The following is a 25005-nucleotide window of genomic DNA, read 5'->3' as shown; positions in this document are numbered from 1 at the left end:
ACCCCCAAAAAACAACAAACAAACAACAACAACAACAAAAACATGGCACGTGCCTGTAGTCCCTGCTACTTAGGAGGCTCAGGTGAGAGGATCCCTTGAGCCTAGGAGGCAGAGGTTGCAGTGAGCATGATCATATCACTGCACTCCAGTTTGGGCGACAGAGTGAGACCCTGAGTCAAAACAAAACAAAACAAAAAACACACCATCATGGCAAGTATATGATTTACGAATTGGTGCTTAGACCTCTATACTGCAATAATGAACACATCAACTTCTACTGTGTTAACTTCAAAACAAGCAAACAAAAGTCATTAATCCAAATCATATTGGGAGATTTTTATTAACTTAAATTGACATTCTTAATTTTGTCTGCAAGTCCTTGCTAATATGCCTTTATTTGCAACACACCTACAGGTGTTTCATAATATGACAGAATCATGAAGACTTGCAGTTCATCAGTGTTTCCTAATGATTAAAACAATGTTCAAATAATTACAAAGTTACTTCATCAAAATACTTAGAAGAATATTCTGAGGAGTGTTTGAAAGCTCTGTTTATAAATAGTGACTGATACATTTATGTATTTGGTGCTGAGGATAAACACTTTTTACATAAAACAATTTTAATATACTGCTCTACTAATGAGGCTAGTTATTAAATATACTGTATTTTAACACTAAAGAATAAAGCTTTGTCTTCACATTTATCTTATTTATAGGACTCTTATCAATGAAGAACTTTGTATCCAACAATAATAAACTGGCAAATTGCAAGTTATGTTTTGTAGGAGAAGCAAAAAAGACTGACTGCAACAAAAGAAGATAACTGCATTATACATGCTTCGTACAAACAGTCCATTCTGAATGGTACAATTGAATGCAGACCAAATCCTTTTAAATGTCTGTGTGCCTAGATGGCAATTACAGTCTCCACACACTAAAAAGAAAAAGAACAATAACACAGAACACAGTATTCTTAATGATTATAGCGCATTTAACACCTTCAGTCATTCACTGGGTTTTCAGATCATATTGGCAACTGAAATTTCACATCCACATGCGCTTGCTTCGCTAAGGTCACTATTTCAGAGAGCTTTACAACCTAAAAGAAAAGAACGAAGAAGTTTCACAAAAAGGTTAATTCAGAACTACAGGGCAGTGCAAAATTAATGTACACTCAATCTTTTCCATTTAAAACATCTGGGCTATTCTGACATCACTATAAATCACATTACATTCTTATAAGCAAATGACACTCTCAAAAGATAATCAAGTCTGACACTCTTCATAGCCCAAACTTCAATTAAATACTTTCTGATTAAGATGTTATACCACCTGATAGGATTATACATATGTATTATATCAGACTATATATGTGTGTATAAAATGTGTGTGTATATACATGTATTCTAAATTTTATCTTAAAGACAGAAACAGTGAGTGTCTCTGTTGGATACTCCACAACTCAAAGCATATCGAAATAAAAATTTGTTTTGCTCTGTCTAAAAAAAGAAAAAAGGAAAAAAAATTTTTTGTTTTGAAATACGTATACAATCTTAACTTAAAATACTGGGACAGAAGTTTGGGTCTAGTAGTTAGTACTTTACTTTTTGTCAGTAAGTTGATAATTGCTACCCTGAGTTCCAATTCCCTCTACAATCTGTCTAAAAATATCCACCTGTTACCACACAAATCATACAAATTTAGACAGGTCTAAGACTAAAAAAACAAACCCAGCTTCTCTCTTCCCCAGTAAAATAGTTAAGGCTTTGAAGTTAGATATCTCGGATTCAAATCCCCCCTCTGATGCTTATGACATATAACCTTGAATAAGTTAACTTATCTAGCCTGTTTTTTCATCTGTAAAAATGGAAATTTTATCACCAAACTCGTATTAAAAATGAGATAATCCTTGAAGAAAACAGCTTAACATTGCACGCGTAAATACTCAATAAATGGTAGTAACTGCTAATATCATCATCATCTCATCCAATATTATTGTAATGACTTCTATAATCTCCCAGTCAATAAAAACACTGTAGTCACAACTTAAATCAACTGTTCCACTTTTACCTCTCACGACCTATTTGATCAAGGTCCGGCTGGTTCTTCTCCTTCTTTTCCATGTCCTCCAAGCTTTTCTTGATTCAAGCTTTCATTCCAAAAAAGTGCACTTTCAGAGGCAAATTATAACCTATTTATTACCTTTACCTTTTCTCATATCTAAGTATTGCACTAGATGGACTCCTACTATCTCTCCTTTCTTCCCTTCAATATATCCCACATCTCAAAGTCAAAACAGGCTTTCTGAAATATTTTCTCCTACTATTCCCTTGATTAAAATCTTTAATTTTAACTCAGATTTAAGTTTAAATTCTTCTGTCTCTAAACTGGAGTTAAATTTCATTTACTAGTAAGTACTTTCCCAAAGAAGGACATAAGACTTTTATTACTTTTGTGAAATGACATCACATTAACTCAGCAAATTCAAGAGTCTGGCTAAGTGTGGGGGCTCATGCTTGTAATCCCAGCACTTTGGAAGGCCAAGGTGGGTGGATCATATGAGGTCAGGAGTTCGAGACTAGCCTGGTCAACATGGCAAAACACTCTCTCTCTACTAAAAATACAAGGCCAGGTGCGGTAGCGCATACCTGTAATCCCAGCACTTGGGGAGGCCAAGGCAGGTGGATCACAAAGTCAGGAGTTCGAGACCAGCCTGACCAACATGGTGAAACCTGGTCTCTATTAAAAATACAAAATTAGCCAGGTATGGTGGTACATCCTGTAATCCCAGCTACTTGGGAGGGTGAGGCAGGAGAATCGCTTGAACCTGGGAGATGAAGGTTGCAGTGAACCGAGATCGCACCACTGCACTCCAGCCTGGGCAACAAGACCGAAACTCCGTCTCAAAAAAAGAAAAAAAAAATTAGCTGGGAATGGTGGCACACGCCTGTAGTCCCAGCTACTCAGGAGGCTGAGACACAAGAACCGCTTGAACCCAGGAGGCAAAGGTTACAGTGAACTGAGATCATGCCACTGTACTCTAGCCTAGGAAACAGAGCAAGACTGTCTCAAAAAAAAAAAAAAAAAAAAATTCAAGAGTCTACTATTCATTAAGCTATAGAGCCCAAAGAGTGTTTGAGTGTTCAATGAAGTGTCTATAAACATAATGGAAGGGAAGACAATAAAAAACTCTCATCTCAGCCAGGCGCGGTGGCTCACACCTGTAATCCGAGCACTTTAGGAGGCCGAGGCAGGCGGATCACGAGGTCAGGAGATCGAGACCATCCTGGCAAACACGGTGAAACCCTGTCTCTACTAAAAATACAAAAAATTAGCCGGGCATGGTGGTGGGTGCCTGTAGTCCCAGCTACTCGGGAGGCTGAGGCAGGAGAATGGCGTGAACCCAGGAGGCGGAGCTTGCAGTGAGCTGAGATTATGCCACTATACTGCAGCCTGGGAGACAGAGCGAGACTCCATCACACACACAAAAAAAAGAAAGGGAAAAAAAAATTCTCATCTCTCTGTATCTACTATGAAGTGTTCTCTGATACACATTATTGTTAAGTAAAAGAAACAAAGTATACATTACCATTAAAGTGGGAAAAGGGAGACACACACACAAAGTCTCCCCTTATCCACAATTTCACTTTCTACACTTTCAGTTACCTGCAGTCAACTATGGTCCAAAAATTTTAAACGAGAAATTCCACAAATATAAAGTCATTAAGTTTTTGTTTTTTTTTTTTTGACATGAAGTCTTGCTCTGTGCCCCAGGCTGGAGTGCAGTGGCGCGATCTCGGCTCACTGCAAGCTCCGCTCCCCCGGGTTCACGCCATTCTCCTGCCTCAGCCTCCCGAGTAGCTGGGACTACAGGCGCCCGCCACCTCGCCCGGCTAATTTTCTTGTATTTTTAGTAGAGACGGGGTTTCACCGTGTTAGCCAGGATGGTCTCGATCTCCTGACCTCATGATCCGCCCGTCTCGACCTCCCAAAGTGCTGGGATTACAGGCTTGAGCCACCGTGCCCGGCCAAAGTCATTAAGTTTTAAACTGTGTGTTGCTCTGAGAAGTGTGATGAAATCTTGCACCATCCTGCTCCGAGCAGAATGTGAACCATCTCTTTGCCCAGCGTATCCACGCTGTATAAACTACTCTTCCATTAGTCATCAACATTATCTGCTCTCGACATCCAACTATCAACATCATGGCTCAATGATCCAGGATGAACCAAAGCAGATGATTCTCCTTCTGCTACACCATTAGGTCAGTAGTAACCTAACACTATGTCACAATGCCTTCATCATTCACCTCACTTCATCTCACCAAGTAAGCATTTTATTATCTCATTATCACCACAAAGGTGAGTAGAGAACAGTAAGATATTCTGAGAGACCACATTCACATTTGTCACAGTATATTGTTATAACTGTTCTACTTTATTATTGTTAATCTGTCACTGTGTCTAATACATAAACTTTATCAAAGGTATGTATGTATAGGAAGAAGCATAGTATAAACAGGGTTTGGTACTGTCTTTCAGGCACCCCCTGGGGGTCTTGCAACACATTCCCTGCAGATAAGGGGGACTACTGTACACATACATAGAGTTATATACATATAATTAGCTTATGTTTTTAAAAAGTGGAAAGATAAACCAAAACTTTCTTAAAAAAAAAAAAAGACAGGTAAAAAGGTTGCCTGTTGGGGAAGAAGGAAAGAGGGAAACATATAAAAGCTAGATTCCCTGATAATACCTTGTTCTATACTTTCGACTTCAGAATTATGTAAATATAAAATATAAAACAAAAGGGTTTTTTTTTTAAAGCAATCCCTTTAAAAACAATGAAACTATATCAAACCAAGGCAAAACACACAGAGAATTATTTCACATGAATTTTAAAATCCAGTAAGTTGTGGGACATACCCAAAAGGACAGAAAGAAATGCAGATATAATTGCTTTCAGTAATCAGACTGTTGGTATTCTTATTATAAAACTGTCATATCTGTACTAAGGGACAAACCAAATGAATAATTATGATAGTATGGCATGAAAGAAGGCATAAACAGATGTCAGATAAGAAAAAAATCTAGCCGGGCGCGGTGGCTCAAGCCTGTAATCCCAGCACTTTGGGAGGCCGAGATAGGCGGATCACGAGGTCAGGAGATCAAGACCATCCTGGCTAATATGGTGAAACCCCATCTCTACTAAAAAATACAAAAAAAACTAGCCAAGCGAGGTGGCAGGCGCCTGTAGTCCCAGCTACTCAGGAGGCTGAGGCAGGAGAATGGCGTAAACCCGGGAGGCGGAGCTTGCAGTGAGCTGAGATCCAGCCACTGCACTCCAGCCTGGGTGACAGAGCGAGACTCCATTTCAAAAAAAAAAAAAAAGATAAAAAGCCATACTCCTGGACTTGCATTGAAAATACCAGTATGAACTCAAATATCATCTCTTTAAAAAATACATGTTTTCTCAGACTTGCCACTTAAAAAGCTCAGAAACAATAATCAACCCAGTATCTATGAATACTCTTAAGGCCCAAATTGTGGTCTCTAAATACCATTTGGCCCATTCAAGTTCTGACTCAAGAAATGTAAAGATGAGCCTGAAACATTTTATCATACCAGATAGAGGGCGTGTCAGAAGGATGCAGTTCAGAAATTAACTTGAAGAGAGGTTCCCAAAGGCCAAAGGTTGGAGAATTTCAATCAATCACAACTTATATGAACTGAACTACATCAAATGTTTAAGTCAGAAGTTCAAAACAGTATGCCAGTGGAACACACACGTGCATGTATGTGTACGCGTGCACACACACACACACACACCCCTGAAAACAAAAAGTAAACAAGATACAAAAACAAAACAAAACAAAACAAAAAAAAGCCTAGGTCACCTTTATTGGACATAATAGAACAAACATTATTTTGAAAATTGGTCAATAAAGGCAAACAATCAGGTAATTATCCTACTTTTCCTATGCAAAATAAGTGAAGAATGACAGAATTACAATAGCACCGCTTTGCAACACAAACAAAATATTGGATCTAAGCTATGATGTCAATGGCTAGTAATACCACAAAAAGAAATGTTCTAACATTGTATATGTTTTGATGAAATTAAACAACACCTACTATGAAATATTCTTGTTCCCTGCTCCCCAAAATCAAATATGAATATGGTCAAGCCTATAGACTGAACTCCCGGTTTACAGGAAATACAGATGGCAGAGAACATAGAGAAGGCAGAGCTCACAGTAAATGAATGACACCCTAAAGATGCAACCATTAAAATCCAGACTATGAGAAACTTAACAGGACCATCAACCTGGATTTTTCAACAAATAAACCACAAAAAATGCTTTTCTTTTTAAAAGGGGAAACCAACAGATTAAGAAACTTAGTGACATATTAACCAACTGCAATGCAGAGACTTATTCTGATCCTAACAAAGAACTTAAACAAAAGATATGAGAGACTCAGAAATTTCAAAGACTGTATTATTTTTTATAAAACATAACCATAATACCATTACCCCACCTAAAACAAATACACCATTATCAATACCTGTATCTTTTATAGATGCATTATGAAATATAAGAAATGATACAACGTCTGGGATTTGCTTGAAAATAATCACAGTTGAAGTAAGAATACAGACAAAACAAGAAACAAGATTGGGCAGGAGCTGACCGTTGTTTAAGATGATCACAGGTATAAGACGTTCTGACAAAGATTCTCTCCTTGACCAAACTCTTTTGTTTTTTCAATATATATTTATCGAACATAGATAGATAGATACACACATACATATACGTGTGTGTGTGTGTGTGTGTGTGTGTGTGTGTGTGAGAAGACAGGGTCTCCCTATGTTGCCCAGGCTAGTCTCAAACTCCTGGACTCAAGCAATCCTCCTGTCTCAGCCTCCCAAAGGCTACTCTGAACTCTCTTCTCAACTTGATCCTAACTTTTGGACTTCTGTATTTGTCCCTGCATAGTCCAATTTTAGCAAGAATCTTGCTTAAGTCAGTTTAGCCAAGGTCTTCCCTTACCCATAATGCATCCTTTTAGTAACTTTTCATCCACTGCCCCCACCCTCTTCCTTGGTTATAAATTCCCACTTTTCCTTGTTGTATTTGGAGTTGGGCCCAATCTTTCTCCCCTACTGCAAAACTCCACTGCAGTAGTCTCTATGCTTATTGCAACAGTTCCTCTGAATAAAGTCTGCCTTAACATCTTTCAGCAAGAGTCATAAATAATCGTTTTCTTTAACCATTCATAACACATAATATTTAGCTGAAGCACAAATTATTAGCTACATGAATAATTAGCTTTGTTTTAGAATCTGTGTTTATAAATTATCCTTAGATTAACATGGCCCATTTACCATTCTAGCAGCTTCATCCAAGTCATCACAAGCAAGTATTTTAAGTCCGCTTCCTGCTATCAGTGCCTTAGCATCATCGACTCGTGTACCTGTAAATGATTTATGCAAATATAAATGTTTTAAATGCACACACAAAAGCATTTTAAAATGTTTGCCAAAACATGGTACAAGAATGAAACCTCAACAGAGGAGACTTCCATTGTTTAGCATAAATGCTTCTAAACCAAAGAAAATACTGTAAAAACCCAGGTTATCTTATAAAATATTTTGCCTTACAATAATTCTGACTTGCTTAGTAATTCAGGCAAGTCAGACTTCAAGACAAATCACAACAAATAAAATGTGTATCAAATTATACCAAGCAAAAGTGTAAACATTTTTGCCCCAATGTTAACATTTTTTTAAAACTATAGTTTTAAATTTCGTATCGATAATGCTTTCAAAGACACAGCTATTCAAAAACTATGTTTTAATGAACCGAGCTCCATGGAAATGTGAACTTTTAAAGAATTAGGAACAATTGCAAGATACCTTTTACACTCACCTTGTAACCGTACCACAACAGGTATTTTAATTTCCAAATCTTTTAGTGCCGTGACTATACCCTGTGCAATAACATCACAGCGCATGATTCCTCCAAATATGTTGACCAGAATAGCCAGTACCTATGAATAAAGTGTTCTGATAGATTAAAATTTAAAAGAAATTTAAATTCTTTTCCCCCCAAAATACTAGTATATGTGCTTCATGATAAACATTAATTTGATAGAAAGATTTTCAGCCGGGCGCGGTGGCTCACGCCTGTAATCTCAGCACTTTGGGAGGCCAAGGCGGGCGGATCACAAGGTCAGGAGATGGAGACCACGGTGAAACCCGGTCTCTACTAAAAATACAAAAAATTAGCCGGGCGCGGTTGTGGGCGCCTGTAGTCCCAGCTACTCGGGAGGCTGAGGCAGGAGAATGGCGTGAACCCGGGAGGCGGAGCTTGCAGTGAGCCGAGATCGCGCCACTGCACTCCAGCCTGGGCGACAGAGCGAGACTCCGTCTCAAAAAAAAAAAAAAAAAAGAAAGATTTTCAGACCAAACCACCATACCCTCTTCTAGCTCTCTTTATTGAAGTCTGTGTAGTCCACTGCCCACCAGAACTTATTTCCACCTCCTTGGGTAATTTCAATACCCAGTTCACATTTCCTTCTCTACTATATCCCATATGAACAAGACCATCTAATTCCATTTACTTTCTCCTGTTAAACTTGGCCATTCACCAACATGACTACCCCCAGATCATATTATAAGATAGTCTCACGTGCAAGATCTCCAATTTAGTATTCATCACCTATCATTTCCTCATCTATTCCTGTAGGAAAGGGGCATGTTGTATGGCAAGAGTAACACCATCTTGAAGCAAAACTGCCATAATGACCAATGTTTGACTCCTGCAGAGCAAGGCCTTCTGCAGCAAGGTCAAGAAACACTGCCTGTAACATAGATAACCCTTAGAAAGAAAAAATGCCTGTAGCATAAATGACTCCTCATAAAGATGCTTACTCAACTTCCCCAAGGGTCACAAGTTTGACAAGAGGGTCTCAGACATGACCAGCTGTACACGTGTTACCAAGAAAAAAAGCTCACTATATAAAGGATACTTTCTGGAGGGTGAGTGTGGAGATCCACCATCTTGCAGCCACTCACCCCATAGTTTCTGTTTCTAAGTCTCCATATAAATTTAGTTTCTTTCTGAGAACTGGATTTGCCAGCCTCTTTCTTTGGCCTCTCAGATCCCCTGGCCTCTGGGGGTACACGTGCATAGACCTGCTCACTGCAAAACAATCCCCATCAATGTAATCAACTTTTCACACAAGCAAGGCCCTAACAATCACCCAACTTCTCCTGTATGGCCCTCTCTTGGCTACATTTCACATCCAAATCTCAGGACCTGTTTGGGTCAGCATTCTTTCAACATCACAATGATAGTTCTGAATCAGTGTTCTCCTATCATTTCCAAATAATCTCATCTTTTAAAAAAGAGGTTTAGTTCACTCAGCTACACCAAGGTTTCTCAAACAGTGAGATTAAAATGGGTTGTAGATACACCAAAACATTGTTTCCCTCAATTCTTGGGGCAGCTAGGAACGCTCTGGGGCAGCAGGAGCTTCAGGGCCAGTGGACTCTGACTACAAGCAATCTTCTCCATCTACCTCCAAGGCCTCATTGAAATATCTTCTGTGAATGCCATCACATGAAAAGGGTTGAGCTATACTATACATTCTTTACCTTACCACTATTATTAGCAGATCTTCAAGAAATGAAGCTCTGGAATTCATATAGACTAGAACTCATAGTAGCTTTTGGCATCTCCCATCTCTCTCCCTCTCACCTCATTCTGGATAGTTTCCATATTCACCACCAGGCACCATCTAGCACTCCAGCCTTAAAGTTCTTGGATCTTTACCAAGCCACTTTCACCTGTAGTCAATTTAAACAAATTACTACCATAGATAAATCCTGGGCTAGGCCAGAATGAGTGTCTCTAGAATATTAAATGTATAAATCTCATTCTCTGCTCAACCTCCTTCCCCTTTCACTTTAATGCCTTTTACCTCTAGCTCTATCAAACACTATCTTTTCCTCTTAAAAGCCTCTAGTTCCTCAATCAATCTCTAATCTTCAACTCTATCAGCTCTCAATGGATCTGACTTTCTTCACTATAGAGCCTGGAACATATGGCTGAGCAATTCAATGTCACTGCCACCTACATGCTCAATTCTGTCCTACCTATTCTTCTGCCATCCTACTTCAAACTATGCCTCTTCGGATGATTCCAGCCATAGTTTATTCAAGGAAAAGTAAAAAAGTAAAAACTGAAAACAAAACTGGAAACACTAGCATAACCTGAAGAGCAATAACATAATGATTCATCAGCAATCCTCAACTTAGTAGTCTGCCTCATATCTCTAACTCTCTTCATAAGCCTCCTATCCCATGCAAGTGCTCTAACTTTTAGCATACAACCTTCCTTTCTCTAGTAGCACCTCAGGAAAGGAGTAACCACCTTTCCAAAGCTAACTTGGCCAGATAATTATCTCCATCTATTTATTATATTGCATTTCCTCCAGGTCTTCACCCCTCTAGCTACATTCACTCTATTTTCAAATCTCTTCTCTTCCTCCAACTAGAAACAGCTCATCTTCTTGATCTTCTAAACAAGCAAGAAAACATATGCCACAAAACTCTCCTCAGTCCTACTGCCTTTGACTGATAGCACTACATCCCTTCCACACCTTTGTTAAAAAAAAAAAAAAAAAAAAAAAAAAAAAAGTCCTGGAAGAGTAATCTCTCCTGGATGTCTCTATTCCCTCAATTCCTTGTCAAATCATTCCATTACAATCTGGCCTATGCCCCCATGTCTTCTACTATTCTTACTAAGGTTCATACTCACCTCTTTCAGTTCTTACTCTGTCTGAATGGTCCTACAGCATTTGACATTATTTCCCAATGCCTTACTTCTCAAAACTCTTCACCTTGGTCCTTCGATGTAACCACTCTCTCCCGATCTGCTCCTATCTCTGTCATTTGTTCTCTGTTTTTCATTTGGGTTTTCCTTCTCTATTCAACCCTTCAACAAGAATGGAGGGGCCAGGTTCCGTTCTTGGTTTCTCATCTCACTTGCATGGATCACCTCACCAACTCCTAAGACTTTATTCTCCACTATAGGAAGTACAACACAATCTTTTCAACCCACTGTCTAGTAGATATAGTCACCACAATCCAAACTTGACATTCAGAAATACCTATTCTTCGACTTTGCCTCTGACAGCATGAAAGGCATCACCACCCAATGATTCTCCCCAGACCAAAGTCCTAACGTTAACTTAACCAACCCTTCTACGGGGTTCCCAGAAAAGAAGAAAAAAAAAAGGATTTAATGACCCTATCTCCCCTATCTCAGAAATGCCTCTAAATTAGGTTTCTTTGTTTCTTTTCTTCATTCTTACTGATATTGCCTTTATCAGGGATCTCTTCCATGACAAGAGAATTCATAATGAATGAATTCTCTTTGAAATTGATCTCTCCTGTCAGTCAGTGTTTCCCTACTCTTCATTTCACTCCCTACTAATCTTCTTTTAAAATTTTCTTTAAAATAAAAAACAAAAAGGCAGGGGATAGATATATGCATTTGTGTATGTGCTGGGGTAGGGAGTTAAAATCCAAACTCCTTAACTATAGATAATAGGGATCTTCACAAATGTGGTCACAATTTGCCAACATTATCTCTTATCATTTATCTCAATAATGCCTTATTCTTACACATAAGCATCTTATCACCCCATGAACATAATGGCCCTCTCTGGATTCCATGTCTTTGTATATTTTCTTCCTCTTGCCTTCATTTAATTTTCAAGACAGCTCAAGGTATCATCCATTCAGTGAAGGCCACCCTAATTCTCCCAGTTTTTGCCTGTCTTCTGTTCTTCTGTGGTAGAACAGCACTACTTTTTGTCGATCACCGCAGTAAAACTATAAGTAACTTAAGAGAAGGACTCATGTATTCCCAAGTCCAAGCATAGTGACCATCACAAAACATATAGTCACTTCAATGCTATCCACATTGACACCCTGGGTCTGCGTTCTGTTTCCAACTCTGATGCCCATCACGTCAGTCCCCTACAACTCTTCATATACTTTTCTCCATTCTTGCACCTGGGCCCTAAATGCCATGCTTAGAAAAATAAACAACTAGAATTCTAATTCTAGTTGTAAGTACTCAATTCTAGTAGTAAGTACTCAACAGTTATATAATTAGATTGTCTTTAATACTCTGCTTCTCTGGTTTAAGTCAAAAGAAGCTATAGAAATATAGTTCCAATAAAATGTTTACTTGTTTTAGTAATTACTAAACAAGGGAAATAATGCACATTTTACATCTCATTTTAGTTTAATCCTCTTTGCAAAATTAATAAATATGGAAAATAAGGCTGTAGGCTCAAAGGGAAAGGCAGTGAAGTAAATTTATATTTTAAACAATTCTACGGTCTAACACTACAAATAAAAATATACATTGTCAGCATCATCATCAATAATAAATATTAATGACCTACATATGTACTAGGCATTATACCAGACACTAGGAGAAGCAAGAATTAGTAAGATATGATCCCTATCAATAAAGAATTCTCGGTCTAAATCCAGTAAGAATAGTTCCACAGAGATTATTATCTTTTTGTAAGCCTTACATTGGCCACACAATAGATACACTCCTTAACAAATATCTAGTGATTAATAATATATATGTCTTTTGAATTATGATACTTCACATCCCTTGTACTTTGATAATCATTAATAAACACGTAGTTCTAAATTATGGCACATCTATAATGACAGATTACACAAACATTAAAATGAGTGTTCAGAAGAATTGCAAAAAAGATATGATAGCAAAAAAAGACTCAAAATACATATAAGACATATATATGAATTCTAAAATATAAAAATATACATTTTTATGTTTTCATATATTTACATGATATAAAAATATATCAAGCCCTGCCCTTACCTTTTTATCTGAAGTGATAAGCTTAAATGCTTCTGTTACTTGATGGACTGTAGCACCACCACCAACATCAAGGAAGTTGGCTGGAGTCCCTCCATGAAGTTTTATTATATCCATTGTGGCCATAGCCAAACCAGCACCATTTACTATATAGGGGAAAATGATTTGTATAAGCAACAAACATAGAGAAAATAAATTAAACTTAGTAAATCCAAATTAAACTTAGCGAATCCAATTCTAACATAAAAACACATGGTACCTAGGCAGCCTATATTTCCATCGAGGCCAATGTAGTTGAGATTTGCCTGAGCAGCGTCTTTGTCCCTTTCATCTTCCTGGGTCCAGTCCTGTAGATCAAAGATTTTCTTTTGGCGATAGGCTGAATTAGAGTCAAAATTGATCTTTGCATCCATACACAATACTTTGAAGGGAAAAAGAGAAAATGACTTCAATTTCAAGACAGATACAATAAAGTATCAAATAATCAAATGGTCTTTCATTTAGGGAAAAGACACATTTTAACTTTGTTACTTAATGAAAGTATTTCAATTTATGTTCACCATGAATTCAAACTGTTCTTTAAAAAAGAGTATTTGGAAATTAAAACTGCCCCATCAAAGTTATTGGGTCTACATCCATACTATGCACTACATAAAGAAAAAGGAAACCTCAAAAATATTTTAAATTATTTAAAAATTATCAAAAATTAACTATCCTTGTTCCTAGCTAACCCCATCACTTGGGCCCCATATCCCATCCCCTCTCTTCTACTCAAAAATATTGTTCCAGCAATTCTGTCTCCCCTACATTATAAACCTGCCTCCTCCTTACCTTTCTATTGGCTAAATCTTGCCAACTTGCTAAAACTGTTTTATTTCCTCACCTTAACAAAGAGGGAAAAAAATCTTTTAATTCCTATCTCCTCCTTACTCTCCACTACACAGCAACTCCTTGAAGATCTGTCTAATTAAAAGAGGGGTCTCAGAACAACGGTTTCTGGGGAAAAAAAGAAACAGAGGGGTAAGCAAACTATGGCCAAATTTGGCCTGTGCCTGTTTTTATTTTTATTTCTTTTTGAGACAGAGTCTCGCTCTTACACCCAGACTAGAGTGCAGTGGTGGCATGATCTCATCTCACTTCAACCTCCACCTCCCAGGTTCAAGCGATTCTCATGCCTCAGCCTTCAGAGCAGCTGGGAATACAGGTATGCACCACAATACCCAGCTAATTTTTGTAGTTTTAGTAGAGATAGGGTTTGCCATGTTTTTGCCAGGCTGGTCTCGAACTCCTGACCTCAAGTAATTCACCTGCCTCAGCCTCTCAAAATGCCAGGATTAAAAGTGTGAGCAAACGAGTCCAACCTGTGCCTGTTTTTCAAATGGCCTGTAAGATAAGAATGGGTTTTACACTTTTAAAGGATTATGAAGACAAAAGGGGAAAAGAAAGAATGAGAAGAACAAGAAGAAAAACAGCAGCACCAAAAACTATATGTGATCCATAAAGCCTAAATAAAATACTTATTAACTGCCAACCCCTGTGCTTAAACTCCTTGTATCAAATTTTTTTCCTGCCATTATCTCTTATGCCCACTCTAATCAGGCTTTTACTTCCAGCACTCTACCAAAATGGCTCTCAACAAAGGTCACCTCTCTGACTTCACCTTTTAGTACTCTACCCCTTCCTTACTCCAATCTAACCATAACATTCTCCTTGCAGTTCCTGAAAAGATACAGGGTTGAAAGAAACAGGCAATTTCAGCTGCTGCCCAACACAGGAGACAAAGTTTGGAGCCCAGCTAAGTTAAGTACCATTAATATCAAAAGTCAATATTCTTTCAGAGGAAGACAACAGAATTCAGTCTTTACAACTTATCTCCCAAAATGTACAGTATACGAGTCAAACTTACTAGATCCATAATGAAACGGGGAAATGTGACCACTATTAAAGAGAAAAAGCAGTCAACTGAAACCAAACCCACAGTAACCCAGATTTAGAATAATCAGGAGACTACTATAAACTTTTTAAAACATGTTTAAGGATTTAAGAGAAAATATGGTCATAATAAATGAACACACAGGTAATATGAGCAGATAATAAAACAAGGGAACAAATGGAAAATAGAACTAAAAAGTGTATCTGAAATAAAAAATTCACTGGATGAACTTAACAGCAGACTGGTGATGGGTCAGTGAACCTGAAGACAAACAGAAATGATCCAGCTGCAGAAGAAAAAAAAAAGAAAAAAGAAACTGCACCTCAGTGACCTCTTGGATGATATCAGCAAGTCTAACACGAAACTGGAAGAAAAGGAGAATGGGACAGGAAAAAAGTGATGAAAGAAAAATATATCAAGCCAAGATTCTATATTCAGTGAAAATATACTTCAAAACAAGGACAGAATAAAGACATTTGCAGAATAATGGCAACAATATTCATCACTAGCAGACCTGCGCTAAGAGAAATGCTAAAGAAAGTTCTTCAGGCTCAAGGCATATAACATGTGGAAATCTGAATCTAAAGTGGTAAATTTCAAGAAGGGTCAGTTTTGTCCCAAAGGGGACATCACGAAATGTCTGGGGGCATTTTTGTTTGTCAAAATGGGGGATGCTACTGGCATCTGAATGCTATTGGATAAACATTCTGTTAAACGTCCAACCAAGCACAGGACAGCCTCCCATAACAACAAAAAAATCAACCTACCCTAAAATGTCAATAATGCCAATGTTGGTAAATCTTGATCTATGGGTAGGAAAGAACAACAAAAATACATGAACAAATTGAAACCAACCCAATAGTCCCACAGACTGTCCTTTTGGATAAACAGTGAAATTGACCTTTCTGGTCTTAAAGCTTGAAGCTTATACTTGTTTTATCTGAGTTCCTTCCTCAGGAAGGGACCTTCAGGGCTCTGGAAAAAAAATGTATCAAAGAACTGAAACTCACCAGATCACCACATCCAGACAATGAGACTAGACTCTGGACCCCTCATTTATGATTGCTTCCTTGACCCTTCCTAGTTCCTATTTTCTTACACATTGTTACATTTTTTCCCCTGCTATATAAACCCCTAGTTTTAGCCAGTCAGGGAGATGGATTCCAGACTGAGCTCCCATCTCCTCAGCTACAGCACCCAATTAAAGCCTTCTTCCTTGGCAATACTTGTTGTCTTAGTAATTGGCTTTCTGTGAGGTGAGCAGCAGGACCTAGACCAAACCCCTAGTGTTTCCATAACAGATTTTGGTTGACTGATAGGGAACATGTTGCTTGTGACTCAGCTGATGTGGGCGGGGAGTCTCAGAAGTCATCTAAGCAACCGCCTGCCCAATTTTGGCTGAAGGTGAGTGTCAGTCTCTCTCTGGCCCCACCACAGCCGGCCCCAACGACCTTCCTGATCGCCTCATTAGAACTGCCTTTGAAACTTGTATCTGCATCCATATAGGTGAGTGTCCTTTGTGGACCCAGACATAAGGATTTGCTCCTCTCTATTTGGAAAATCTTTTAAAAAATTTTCATTTGTAGGTTGAACAAGCCCAAATGACTGAGAGAGGGAAGCACCCTGTTTCAGTATGAATATTCTTGGAGGTTTTTTTGTAATTGCATGTTGTGTCTGGGCAACTGAGTGTCCTTTGTGGATACTGGACAGGTGGATCAGCTCCTCTCGATTTGGGAAATTCCTAAGGAACTTCTGTTTGCAGTTGACCAAGCCCAACTAATGGAGAGAGGAAGCACCTAAGTGTTTCAGTTTGGACACTTTTGGGGCTTGTTTCTTGCTGTAGCAGTTGGATTGTGTTTGGGTGATTGTGTGTGTTTTATACAGTTATGAGAAATTAGAATTTGGTAAAATGATATACTTTTGCAATACTGTTTGGTCCTACCATTGTTTGGAATCTGGAGTTCGCTGTTGAATGACAAAGTGGGATGGAGTTGCATGTTATCCAGGCTTTTGTGTTGCTATCCTAAGCAGGGTTAAGCCTGGTTAGCATGTGATGTTCTCCTTTGGTGATGTTTGGCCCCAGTGTTCTTTGGAGTACGGAGAGGTTTGGCCTTTTAAAAAATCAAACTGCCATGAAAACTGCTTTACCCAAGTTTTGGTTCACAGCTTTCAGTGGATTACCTATTGGGGTAAACAAAGTACAATCATGTAAAATCAGTGAGTTTGTATTGCTATCTCATGGCTAGAGTTCCAAGGTAAACACTACTGGATTTTCATTTGTGTGTGTGTATACATGTCTAGATGTGTTTATATGTACACTTATTGTTATATGTTTTGTCTACCAAATTAGCTTATAAGTAAAAGAGTGCACATAAATTAAGACCAAGCAATTTTTAAATTCATGTGACTTAAATATATCTTTGCTAAAACAAGCTAGCTTTAAAATTGTTAGTAAAATGGCCGGGCGCGGTGGCTCAAGCCTGTAATCCTAGCACTTTGGGAGGCCGAGACGGGTGGATCCACGAGGTCAGGAGATCGAGGCCATCCTGGCTAACACGGTGAAACCCCGTCTCTACTAAAAAATACAAAAAACTAGCCGGGCACGGTGGTGGGCGCCTGTAGTCCCAGCTACTCAGGAGGCTGAGGCAGGAGAATGGCGTAAACCCGGGAGGCGGAGCTTGCAGTGAGCTGAGATCTGGTCACTGCACTCCAGCCTGGGCGACAGAGCGAGACTCCATCTCAAAAAAAAGAGAAAAAGAAAAAAAAAAACTAGCCGGGCAAGGTGGCGGGCGCCTGTAGTCTCAGCTACTCGGGAGGCTGAGGCAGGAGAATGGCGTAAACCTGGGAGGCAGAGCTTGCAGTGAGCTGAGATCCAGCCACTGCACTCCAGCCTGGGCGACAGAGCGAGACTGCGTCTCAAAAAAAAAAAAAAAATTGTTAGTAAAATTAAAACAGCAATGTCTTCAGAATGGTCAGCATACATTTTTGCCTGGATTTTATATTTGTCTCTGGTAGATACTTTGAGGTGTCAGGGTTTGGCATAGAAGGTTATAAAACTATAAACACAGCCAAAACAAAATGATCTTTGTGCAAATTTTTTGATAAGACTATGTTACTGGTTTAATGAAAATAGTTGAATCTTCTAAGTTATTGGTGAAAATGCCTATGTAGTTAACTTTAAAGTTCTTATTTCACTGAATGACTGATATTCATAGATGATAAAATGGTTAATAAGGAAATAACTTTAAATGATGGCATCTATCAGTTTTCAGAAGTAATCTACATAAACTGTTTAAAATGAAAGAACTGAATACATGTAATTGGGATAAACGTTTTAGGTAAACTTTTTGTGTAATTTAAAATCTTGAAATTATTTTTGATACTCATTAGATATCTGGATCATTTCCAATTAAGAAAGGTTTATGGCCGGGCGCGGTGGCTCAAGCCTGTAATCCCAGCACTTTGGGAGGCCGAGACGGGCGGATCACGAGGTCAGGAGATCGAGACCATCCTGGCTAATATGGTGAAACCCTGTCTCTACTAAAAAATACAAAAAACTAGCCGGGCGAGGTGGTGGGCACCTGTAGTCCCAGCTACTAGGGAGGCTGAGGCAGGAGAATGGCGTAAACCCGGGAGGCGGAGCTTGCAGTGAGCTGAGATCCGGCCACTGCACTCCAGCCTGGGCGACAAAGCAAGACTCCGTCTCAAAAAAAAAAAAAAAAAAAATAAGAAAGGTTTATGATATAGGGAAATATATTTTTAAAAACTGTGGAACTTTTCTCATCTACAAAATACTAATATACTTCAGGATTGCTTCCTAGGGTTTCACTAACATTTAAGGTTACTAAGGATAAGAATTAATATATAATTCTGTTTAAAAAAAGTGCCCAAAAACTGTGTCATGAGGAAAATAATAAATTTGTTTAATTCAGAAGTTATCTAAAAGTTAATTCAAATTATGGGCTTGAAAAAGTTTTTTATGAAACAAGGTAGTAAGGAAGTAAGTGGGGGAGAAAGGTGTGAAGAAAATTATGTATATGAAGATCATGTATTTTTGGTAAGGAAGGCTATAAAGCCAAGATAGTAATTTTGTATGTGAAAGGATCTTGTATGGTAAATTGCTGTCCTGGAGTAAAATGTTATTTAAAGAAAAAAGAAAGAAGAAGGGGGAGGCGAAGGGGGGAGGAGAAAAATCTGGGACTGATGGGAAAGTCCAAGAGGAGGAGGAAGAGGAAAAAAATCTGGGACTGATTGGAAAGCTCAGGTATGTCATGGATGGTCTGTGTAAGTCATATGTAGCTTTTCTGGTTTTCCAGTGTGTCTATCTTTATGCACATAAAGAGAAAACGGAACACAGAAAAGGTTTAGATAATAGATTCTTTAAAACCTGAGAACTAGAGAAATTTGGCTAATTAACATTTCATAGTTAAAGCTCTTAGTCTTGATGAAGGTAAAATTAGAAATACTGTAAAGAAATGCATCAGCAATTTAACAATTCTTAAGTATGAAGCCAGATTTAGCAAAGACCCAAATTTCACATACATACATACTTGCATTGCTTCACACTATGTTAGTTGTTTTGCATGGATAGTGCTGGCACTGAATTATTTACTGGTCATGTGCCTAGAATGAATTTCTTGATTGCACAGGATGTATGGTGATATTGGTGGACTTAAGATTACTGAATTGTATACCAGGAATAAAATATTCATCATGTGGTTTTTTGGGAGGCTATGGGAACACTGTAGCCTCCAGGGTAGACTGAGTAGGGGACAGATTGAAGGCTGGGTTTCCTGTTTGTTTTTGCTTCTAATTTTCATTTGTTTGCTGTTGTTCTTCTGTGGGTTTTGCTTGTATATGTATATATATATAAAACCATAAACTTTTTCATTTCCTAATGGAAAGCTTTTATTTCCTTCTACAATTTGCCTTATTTAACTAAAGTTCCTAAGCTACTTTGGTCAAGCCTTTAAAAATTGATAGAGAACACCAGCCATTTAAACTATGGTGGGTTTTGCTTACCTCTAACAATCTAGAGAACTACAAGAGCTTTAAGGTTTCTGGCACACACACAAAAATAACAATAAAAGACAATTTCTGAACAGTACATTATATATTCTGTTATTTGGAAAAAGGTGAGAATAAAAATGTTTAAGTGTTCATATCCAAAATAATTCAATTCAATCAAATTAACGAAGAAAAACTGTAATATAAGTACAAAATTTTAAAGTTCAGAAAAGACTGACTTAATTTCCCTGTCATTAAGGAAATTATATTCATTAGGATTTCTCCTCAAACTAATTTAGTTGTGTTGACCATTATTAAAATTAAGTGACATTCATTTGAATTAAGTAGTTTTTTTTTAAAAAAAAAAAAAGAGACTTTCTAGTGACTTTTGATCCCTAGACGTTTATCAATGATGGGTCTTCATGTGTGTACTTGTAAACAGAATGAATGTGTGCACGTGTTGCACTGGTTTGAAGACTAACACTCATAATGAACTGCTTTTATGAGACACGGGCCCAGAAGTTAAAACGATTCAATCCCTCTAGGCCCAGGGACCACTGTGGAAGAGGTGGTCATGTAAGATTGTAAAGGCTGATTTTGAGGGAAAATATTAGTTCAGAGTTTTTCTATAAATTAAACATTAATACCAAAAGCACACTGATGCAAGGCCAGCATGTGGGTCTATGTGTTAGAACAACATGGTTTTCTTGGAGCACTGATATGCTCTTTAAAAAGAAAATGGGAAGTTATTAAAAATTTATGAAAATTTTACCTAATTATCAAGCTGATTAAAATTAGGTTTATACAGTTCTATTAAAATTAACTTTAACATTAATAACATATCAGATAAAGGAAAATTTTGGTTTTTGCTTTTGAACAAAATGTTTGTGTAATATTAAGAGATGAAAGATTTTGTTTACCTTCTGAGTAAGCTGCAGGGAGAAAATGGAGGGGGAAGGGCCAGACAGGTTTAGTTGGCATGCTATCTTTATTACATCTTATTGTTTAGGAAAATGAGTCCCTCTCTATCAAAGAGTAAATGTTTTTGTATAACTTTGGCTAAATGAATGACATTTTACAGTGATAACAAGTGTCTTAAAACTTTGATATTTGCCAAACTTTCTATAAGCAAAATTTCAAGATCTAAATTCAGTCTTTTTGACCTCAAACTATTTTTTTTTTGGATATTAGGTTCCCTGACATCCAGGAGAGCTATATTAGGCTTATTAAGCTTGTTACGTTAGAATTATACAGGAAGCATTCTCATATGTGAGGTGGTATTTAACTGTCTTAGGGTTATATTTATATAGATATGTTGTTAATATGTATTCCAGGATTGTATGACATTCCTGAAATTCTGATGTGCCTTAATATATGTTGTCAGTTGTAATTATGATTATGTTAAATTGTTGTATGCCACACAAGTAACCTAATTACCTTATCAACTGTGTCTTCATGACTGTCTTATGGCTTTTGACATGACAGTTGATATATTACTCTGATTCTCCTCAAAAAGTGATTTATAATCACCTACGGTCCAGGGCTTGCTTCTTTGGAGGAGTTCATGAAAAGAACTCTTTAATGCAGGTTTCTAAAAACTTTGGGAGTTTGTGCCCCTGGATTAGAGAGACCTTCCAGGACTCTAATTAAAGAGCTAATGTGTTTATAAAGATTGCTAACCCAATATGAAGTACAGCAGGAGTTGATTGCATGGACTGAAATAATGGAAGACCAAAATAATTTTTATGGCTTTTGTTGTTTGAAATATTGCTGATTCTTGTTTGTTTTTTGTTTTTCAAAGTCTGGAGAATATGTTCCTTTTGAGCTATATATAGCCTTGATATATCCTTTAAGTGTACTGAGTAGAGGATACTTTTGTAAGTAGAATTTGAGGCATATTTCTCTCTCTGCCTAATTTCTCCAGAATTTGGAAAGTATTTGTGAATATTCTTAATTCATGGAAATGTGTGTGTTTGCATACATTTAATAAAAACCTGTTTTCTGGCCGGGCGCGGTGGCTCAAGCCTGTAATCCCAGCACTTTGGGAGGCCGAGACGGGTGGATCATGAGGTCAGGAGATCGAGACCATCCTGGCTAACACAGTGAAACCCCGTCTCTACTAAAAAATACAAAAAACTAGCCGGGTGAGTTGGCGGGCGCCTGTAGTCCCAGCTACTCAGGAGGCTGAGGCTGGAGAATGGCGTGAACCCGGGAGGCGGAGCTTGTAGTGAGCTGAGATCCGGCCACTGCACTCCAGCCCGGGTGACAGAGCGAGACTCCGTCTCAAAAAAACAAACAAAAAAAAAAAAACCTGTTTTCTTTTGTAATAGGGCACAGCTGGAGGAACTGGCTATTTTCCTAGGACTTTGACTAAAACGACCTTGTGAGATGTTCCAGCAAAGACAATTTGGAAGAATCTATGGGCAATGATTCTTGTTGCACTGTGTGTGGGTAATCAGGCCAAGTATATGGGACTGAAGCCTATTTTGCATGTAGATTGGTAGAAGCTTATTTTGCAGGTAGATCCTGCTGTGATTTGTCTTTGGTGGAAGTGGCAGACCAGAGAGAGAAACATGTATCAGAAGAAACTCTCTATTAGATGAACCTTTGATTCCTTGGTGGCTACATGGTCACCTATGGTATGGAGAAGAAACTCTATGAGATGAACCTTTGATTCCTGGGTGACTACATGGTCACCTATGGTATGGAGCTGCCTATGACACCCCTCCTCAGCATGAAGCGCCAGAAAGATCAATGACCGGATTCCTCATGATTGAGGAATTGATAAATAGAAAGGGAAGACTGAAACTGACCCAACAGTCTCCCATAGACTATTCTTTTGGATAAACACAGAAATTGACCTTTCTGGTCTTAAAGCTTAAGACTTATGAGTTCTTTCCTCAGGAAGGGACCTTGGGACCTCTCAAACCAAACGTATCGAAGAACTGAAACTCACCAGATCACCACATGCAGACAATGAGACTCTGACCCCTCATTCATTATTACTGCTTCCTTGCCCCTCCCTAGGTTTTGTTTCTTACACATTGTTACCTTTCTTCCCTGCTATATAAACCCCTGGTTTTAGTCCCTCAGGGAGACAGATTTGAGAATGAGATCCCATCTCCTCAGCTGCAGCACCCAACTAAACCCTTCTTTGGCAATACCTCTCAGTGATTGGCTTTCTGTGTGGGAAGCAGCAGGACCTAGACCAAAGCCCTGGTGTTTTGGTAACAAAATGAATAAATATATTGAAGCTAATAAAAGCCATTTATATAAATGTTGAATAAGAAAATTATAAATATAGAAAGTGGTAAAACTAGAATGAACCTTGAAGAACTCAAGTGGAATTAGAGTTATCAGTATACATTTGGAGATTTTTTAAAAAATGGCAAAAACTGCAATTTTTGCACCAACCTAAATACTAAGAAACTGACCCCTTTGATAATGAGTATTCCTCACAATGAACACTACATTCCTTGCAGTTGTTCAGTTTGAAATATTTTCTCATTTCCATTATTATTTCTTCATTAATTCATAAAGTATTTTCTTTAAATTAAAAAATAAGCTGGGTGTGATGGCTCACACCTTTAATCTCAGCACTTCAGGAGGCTGAGGTGGGAGGATGGCTTGAGCACACGAGTTGGAGACGAGCCTAAGCAACAGACTGAGGGCCCATCTCTACAAAATTTTTTTTTTTTTTTTTTTTGAGACGGAGTCGTGCTCTGTCGCCCAGGCTGGGGTGTAGTGGCCGGATCTCAGCTCACTGCAAGCTCCGCCTCTCGGGTTCCCGCCATTCTCCTGCCTCAGCCTCCCGAGTAGCTGGGACTACAGGCGCCCGCCACCACGCCCGGCTAGTTTTTTGTATTTTTTAGTAGAGACGGGGTTTCACCGTGTTAGCCAGGATGGTCTCAATCTCCTGACCTCGCGATCCGCCTGTCTCGGCCTCCCAAAGTGCTGGGATTACAGGCTTGAGCCACCGCGCCCGGCCTTACAAAAAATTTTTTTTAAAAATACAGATAGAAGGTCAGGCGCGGTGGCTCACGCCTGTAATCCCATCACTTTGGGAGGCTGAAGTGGGCAGATCACCTGATATCAGGAGTTCAAGACCAGCCTGGCTAACATGGAGAAAACTCCATCTCTACTAAAAATACAAAAAAAGTAGCCAGGCATGGTAGCATGTGCCTGTAATCCCAGCTACTCGGGGGGCTGAGACAGGAGAATCTCTTGAACCCGGGGGATGGAGGTGAGCTGAGATCACACCACTGCACTCCAGCCTGGGCAAAAGAACGAGACTTGGTCCCAAAACAAACAAGCAAGCAAACAAACAAAAAAAAAAAAACAGACATAAACATAGGTGTGTTTTTATGTATGTGTACAAACATACACATACACATACACACACATACTTCTTGGCTGTGTTTGCTGAAAAGGCCTAGAAGCAATGACACACAATATTAGCAATATACATTAAGTAGTATGTCTATCTTGGTACCTATTAATAAATATCGTTTTCCACAAAAAGAAGCCAAGGTCCTTTGGAGAAACAGTGGATTGCCAAACTGTGACAAGGAAAACAGAAGACAATCCTGGAATATATTGTTGCACAAAATTTAAAGCCTTGCTCAAATAATAATATGGGCATATCAAAAGGACAAAGGGAGGACTTACAGTCACACAAACCTTGCAAATGTTTGTAGCAGCTTGTTGGTAACAGCAATCTACTAGAAATAACCCAAATATCGGCCGGGCGCGGTGGCTCAAGCCTGTAATCCCAGCACTTTGGGAGGCCGAGGTGGGCGGATCACAAGGTCAGGAGATCGAGACCACAGTGAAACCCCGTCTCTACTAAAAATACAAAAAATTAGCCGGGCGCTGTGGCGGGCGCCTGTAGTCCTAGCTACTCAGGAGGCTGAGGCAGGAGAATGGCGTGAACCCAGGAGGCGGAGCTTGCAGTGAGCCGAGATCGCGCCACTGCACTCCAGCCTGGGCAACAGCGTGAGACTCCATCTCAAAAAAAAAAAAAAAAAAAAAAAAAAGAAGTAACCCAAATATCCTTCAAAGTGTAAATAGTTGAATGAAATCAGGTACTATCTATACAGTGGAATGCTACTCAGCAATAAAAAAGAAA

The 25005-nt window shown here is 38.6% G+C and overlaps 1 protein-coding gene across 2 annotated transcripts in view; it reads right to left on the bottom strand.

Moving 5' to 3' along the window:
* Positions 1-321: 321 nt before the first annotated feature.
* Positions 322-25005, bottom strand: part of LOC105490684 (succinate-CoA ligase ADP-forming subunit beta) — a 66567-nt gene continuing 41883 nt past the window's right edge. The window contains exons 7-11 of one of the 2 annotated variants that reach the window (XM_011756554.3): positions 13197-13358; positions 12941-13083; positions 7931-8051; positions 7387-7475; positions 322-1101 (exon numbers count right to left, since the gene is read on the bottom strand). In XM_011756554.3, the coding sequence (XP_011754856.2) occupies positions 1027-1101; positions 7387-7475; positions 7931-8051; positions 12941-13083; positions 13197-13358 (590 nt within the window). In that variant the 3' untranslated portion in view covers positions 322-1026. Of the gene's footprint in view, positions 1102-1175; positions 2152-7386; positions 7476-7930; positions 8052-12940; positions 13084-13196; positions 13359-25005 lie in introns of those variants that run through there. The other variant, XM_071081335.1, reaches the window with a different exon arrangement.

Source organism: Macaca nemestrina, chromosome 16, assembly GCF_043159975.1.
Source record: "Macaca nemestrina isolate mMacNem1 chromosome 16, mMacNem.hap1, whole genome shotgun sequence".
Taxonomy (NCBI): Eukaryota; Metazoa; Chordata; class Mammalia; order Primates; family Cercopithecidae; genus Macaca; species Macaca nemestrina.
Note: the sequence above shows the minus strand (reverse complement) of the source record. Positions and strands in the feature narration are given on the sequence as shown.